This window comes from Schistosoma mansoni (assembly GCF_000237925.1).
Source record: "Schistosoma mansoni, WGS project CABG00000000 data, supercontig 0203, strain Puerto Rico, whole genome shotgun sequence".
Lineage (NCBI taxonomy): Eukaryota > Metazoa > Platyhelminthes > Trematoda > Strigeidida > Schistosomatidae > Schistosoma > Schistosoma mansoni.
The window spans coordinates 177,477-183,377 of NW_017386076.1; the positions used below are offsets into that span (position 1 = coordinate 177,477).

General features: G+C 30.5%; 1 protein-coding gene across 1 annotated transcript in view; it reads right to left on the minus strand.

The window, feature by feature from the left end:
* Positions 1–3,158: 3,158 nt before the first annotated feature.
* Positions 3,159–5,901, minus strand: part of Smp_156580 (tyrosine kinase) — a gene marked incomplete at both ends in the record, with an annotated part of 19,285 nt that continues 16,542 nt past the window's right edge. Inside the window, one exon of the mRNA XM_018793364.1 lies at positions 3,159–3,215. Coding sequence (XP_018647146.1) covers positions 3,159–3,215 — 57 coding nt within the window. The remainder of the gene's footprint in view (positions 3,216–5,901) is intronic.

A 5,901-nucleotide genomic window follows, 5' to 3' on the forward strand; every position in this document is an offset into this window, starting at 1 on the left:
TCAATGAGTTCCTGAAGTACAACGCAAAGTTCACGAAAACGAAATTATCATTGGAATTTCTAAAGAACTGTATTAAATATTCTTCGTTTATATACTTGTGTTTTAATATTATGGGAATTTTTCAGAGATTGGAATCGATGTTAGTTAATGCATATTTATAATGAGCAATAACGCTTAATGTTTGTATCTAGAATGTATTTATTTTGTTGTTAAGCAATACATCATTAAGTTTTATAACTCATTTTACACAATGAATGCAATTTTTTAAAACAAATAAAGAATATTCTAGCCAACCGAAAATACCTTCGAACGTTCTGGAATAAAGAACTGCTAGTATTTATAGAAGTCAGAAGGGGTTTTGTGGAGATTTAGTATTTTCATAGTTGAAAGCGTGAGTCAATTGAAGCTCAAGGAGTCCCATAATAGAACGAAACGGCCGTCCAGCGCTTCCAAGTTTTCCATGGTGGTCTAGCTTCAATTTATAGAAGTCTTTTGATGAATTTCATCCATAGTCTGAAAAATGACGTTCTCATCAGAATGAATAGGAATTATTTCAGAGAACATCGCATTACTCTGTGTATACTAAATATAAGTTTAATATTTATCATCTATGAAATTTATGAATTTTTTTTATCTTTCACATTAAGGTAAATTAAATATGAAGAAATGTCTCAACGATTTGTTTTTATCTTTCAGGGATATAAAGAGGTAATTTACATCATGGAACATAATAATGTCCAAAAATGGTTCTGATTTTGTGTGTTTTCTCCCCGGCTTGTGTTATTTCTTTCTGAGAATCACTCTTCAAAGTTATCTTTTTCATTTTACGCAAACAGTTCAATAAGTAAAATCAAATGGGATACATGGTTTTATGCGTTCCAGACAACACTGTTTTCATAGTGAGTCGATGGTCTTTGATCCCTAGATGCTAGATAAAACGATACGGGATTTCGTATATTCTACGCTCTTATGGAACTCGTTTCTCCTCTCAATTTATTTAGGTACATCAAAAAAATAGTACAACATCTTGGCTTAATGATGACGCGTCTCTTACATAAAATAGTCCTTAAAGATTTATTAAGTTACTTTCAAAGTTTTATTTAGGTCTTAAACGTATATCATAGTTACAAGACAGTCTACGCTTTACTGCTTTCAGACATGTCTATATTTTACCATTCAAGTTGGTTTTATAAAACCTCTATATTTCTAGCAAAAGAGACCCTGGAAATCTTTTCATACTGACCCCCAAAGGTACAGTTATGTTTTTTTTTAGAAACAGTGTTTAGCATACCAGTTCACATTATATTAAAATAACTTCATCATAAAGTGATCTTGAAAAATTCTGAATATCTTAACCACAAAAGCTCGGCACGTAAGGAAAAGCGGTATTAAATACCATCTTCCAAAGTTTTTTCCTCAGCTCCGGTGTTATTCCAGGGAATCTATCACGTCATCGTGGAGCATGGAAAAAGTGTTCAATAAACAAAGCAGTAGCACTATCGTTATTTGTCTACATTCATATAGGGTTAACAGTAGAAGATTCATATTTGATCTATAAAAAATTGTTTAATACAACGTTTCTCGATGACAAATAGATTTTAAATAGATACGTATTGGCATTTGGGTTTTTATGACATATTGGTGTCATCGACAATTGTTTTTAATAGTTATATTCTAGTAACCATTCAATATATCATTTGATTTCTACTTCATTGGAAAGTTCGATTTTGAAATATTCCACACATGGTAATACTTTTGTATCGATTTACTATATGTGAAATTCGCTTGCTACTTTTCCTCATGATATAGCAACATTAAACATAAACTTATACCATGATCAAATTGATTTGCAAAAACATAGTATAAAAAGTACTGAAATTCGATGGCCTAATTAGTTAAATATTGGAGTGAATACTCATTGAATATCAACAATAAGGTTTAAATCATAGATTTACAACAACAGGAAAATGTATATAAGTCATTAAGTTCAAGTTATTTCTAAAAAACAAAATGAACAACTTAATCTAATTCTTTACAATGAATGTTGAGGATAAAAACATCATTATTGATTATCGAAACATCAAAACATAATCTTAGAATAAAATTTAGTGAATTAATTTGACAGAAGACATAACAGAAATAATTATACAAACAGACATGAAATATGAAAGTAATGTTTATTTCAACTAACGTGATTATTAACTTTGCTTTTAATATATCTAACAAGAAAATATTCAAATGTTTTTATGCATAAATTCATTTGGTATTGTCCCAAATAGAACAAAGCGCGCGTTCTGAATTCCATTGCTAGATATCACCCATCTTTGCTTATAAAGCTTTTGACGGAAGACAATATCGAGGAAGTTCGCAAAGGATGCACATATACTAACAAGAGACTGATCAATTGCAGTCCTGAACATCAATGGGAAGATTTAAACAAACAATACCAATTGAATTCAAACTTCACCCCATTGCACAATCAAGTGGCTATCGGGATTCAGTAGCTAAGTGGATATCGCGATGGCGTTTGATGCGAACGGTACTAGTTCGAGTCCCAGAGTGAGCATCGACTCTCAGATGCAGGCACATCCAGCTGACGAGTCTCAAATAGGACGAAATGAGCGTCCTGGATTCCACTGCTAGCCACTATCCATCTTTGCTTATACTGCTTGTGAATTAAGGCAATATCGAGGCAATACGCACAGTATGCATCTATGCAAATAAGAGAATGACCAGTTGCAGTCCTAAACATCAATGGGAAAATTCAAATAAACAATACCAAATGAATTTTAATTAAAAATTGTTTATTAAATTATCATCAATTCGTGCTACAAATTTATGATTAAACCAGATGATTTTTTTTGTAGTTGATTCAGTCTACGTTTTTATGTGTAAAAAAATTACAGTCTTTTGAGATTATGGCAGACTTATTGATTCCGATATTTTAACGATGATTTTAACTATTAGTCTCTACTTCACTTAATAAATACCTTGGTAACATTGTTCTTATATATATATATATATGCACCTTTGGAACACTCTATAATATTGTGTATTTGAAGATTTACATATGTATCTAAGTGTACTCAGCATAACACCCCTTTTATTTTTAACATCTTATAAATCATTATTACAAGTAAAGAATATTTGGTTTTTTACTAAATAATATTTGAGAATGATCGAATTGCATCGATTCTTTCGTCACTTTCCGATTTCTATTATCGTTTTTAAAAAAGATTGGGAATATATACACTTAAATAGAATGTTGTAAAAGTTTAACGTATTCACCAAAACTTTTATTTCGTTTCATAATCACTCTTAGTATAGATAACACTCACCGGCAAAGGATACAAGTAGTATTGAGGAAACTAGAGAATCTTTGTACGGTTCAAATCCACCCCATGTATTTTTATATTTTAAAACTGTTACCACTGAGCTATTTAGGCCATAACTGACCACCTACAAGACAGAATTATTTACATGACTGATCAATGAACAGTAACTAATTTGATATTTATAAGCAGAGATGAGTGGTCGCAAACAGTGGACTCCGGGATGAGTGTTTCGTCCTCTTTAGGACTCCTCACATATGTCAATAAAAGACTTACCAATTGCATTTCTAAACATCGATGGAAAGATTCAAACAACTAATACAAGATAAAGTAATGTGATGTTTGTCTACTACTTAACTATGTTCTATCGACCAAGTTAAAATATTGTCATTAGTCTAATGAACTCGACACTGTCATAATACTATGTACCTGAAGATAGTTTACAGAAAGCTTTTGACTTACTTTTCGCACTAACCGGTACTCACTATCGAGGCGTTACTATTTCAAGATCAATCAGTTTATCATGATAATATACACTGTAACATTTTATTTTTATTTACCTCGCTTGATTTTAAAATGTGGTTCTTGAGACTGATTACATTTTTGAGGGTAAATAAACAAGTATACTGATACAATCTAATAACACTTGGGTTTTTATCTTACATATAAGAGCCTCTTAGTGTTGACAGTTATTCAGCGTTTTTTAAGCTTATCTAATTAACTTTCAACAGATTTATCAACTTGAGAGTAAACTAACATTTTAGAGCAGTAAAATACAACTTATTAGCACAAAACGTCGGTTCACGATTTTTTCCCCCTCACAGCATATTACAGGTCAATGAATGATAACTTTTTTTAATATATCGAACGTTATATAGTCACAACTTTTGATTAGATATATGAATCCCCATAATAGAAAAAAATGAAAACAACAAAACAACTTCCTAGTTTTAACTCAATAAAACTTATGATTTAAACAATTAGGTCTATTCATAACTTTCTTCAAGAATATCAGCTTAAATATTGATTAACCGAATATAATGACGTATCTCGATATGATAATTTAATTTATTTTTTAAAAAATACACTTTTCAGACAAATGAGCTTCAAGTAAATGATAGACTATTATGTATAATCGCTTAATTATTTCAGTAATATTGCCTGAAAATTACTATGCCATTAAACTATGCTGAACAAACTACAATTGATTATTGTTATTCCCTTTGCAAATCAACTTCATTTAGAAATCACATGAACAAGTGGGTACTTGAATTCTATTTTATTCCAGTTTCGGACAATTTATAATTAACCAACTATTGTTTTCAGTATCCCCACATCCAAAATATTTGAAATTATAGCAAATGATTAACCAAAGAGTCAGTAAATTAAAACAGAAGAAAAGATATCACAAAACTCCTGTTAGCTTAAGCAATAGAAATTTCATCAGGAATACCTATAGTCCCCATTGTTTGCAATAGATGACTTAAAATAAAATTAATTAAAAAGACACGACAGAGAACGATAATTTATCAATAACACTCACGTCAAATACGACAGCTCTGTTTACCAGGCAATATAAAACAGAGTTGAATTTTGGCTTCGTTTGATCCTCTTCAGCACACAAATATAATCCTTTCTTGAATTGTTAGCAAAGTTGCCTAAAAGAATCATAGATATAACAGTTTCCTCAGGTAGAGCTAAAATGGTAGACTTATTACTCGGGATAAGAACAAGATACATTATTTTTTTTCCGCAACCCCTATCTATTAGTTATTAACGATTTGCAAATATTGTTTATATAAAAGTCTCTCTGAGGTTTACAACTTTTCGATCATTTGGAAAAGCTAGGTATATCTCCAGTAGGTTGGAGCTTAACAAAGAAACGTTTTTCAAAGACAGTAATTGGGATGTTTCATAAAAAAGGCTTACACGATAATATATTCCGATCAGAAAATCTAATGTAAAATCAAATCTATTTTCTTCAACATGATTAGAAAATATACTTCTGGCTCTGCTTATTGAGTTTCTCATCGAGCGGGTGAAAAGAAAAAGAAGTATTCACGTTCTCCGTAGTTGCTCTGAGAAGTTTGTTTTCTTATTTAACAAGAAACAAATCAGCTTCGTTTACTTCACATTAGTTTTTCTATAATATTAGTTGTGTAAGATACAATCAACTTTTAATGTAAATTTTAGACGTAAATATGCATTGCTACGCTTAGGAATTTCCATATTTATTTGGTTTTATAGTAAAAGCCAACATACAAATTCAACTGTTCATCGATGAACCGAATTGCAACTATGAATTAAACATGTTTTAACAGTGTTCTCATTCAACAAGATTCCCTTTTGCATGATCTCATTAAATTACATTTCATGTTAATGAGTATCATTTTATTTTGTTTTTATTCTATCATGAACATGTTATGTTGTGAAGCCATCATTTGTTGTTTCTCTTGTTACTATATACGGAAGTTGATTTAACATAGTTGATTTTGCAGTTATCGTTTTCCGATCGATTAAATAAGTTACCACTTTTACACACTTTTATGAAAGAAAACTTATTCAAACC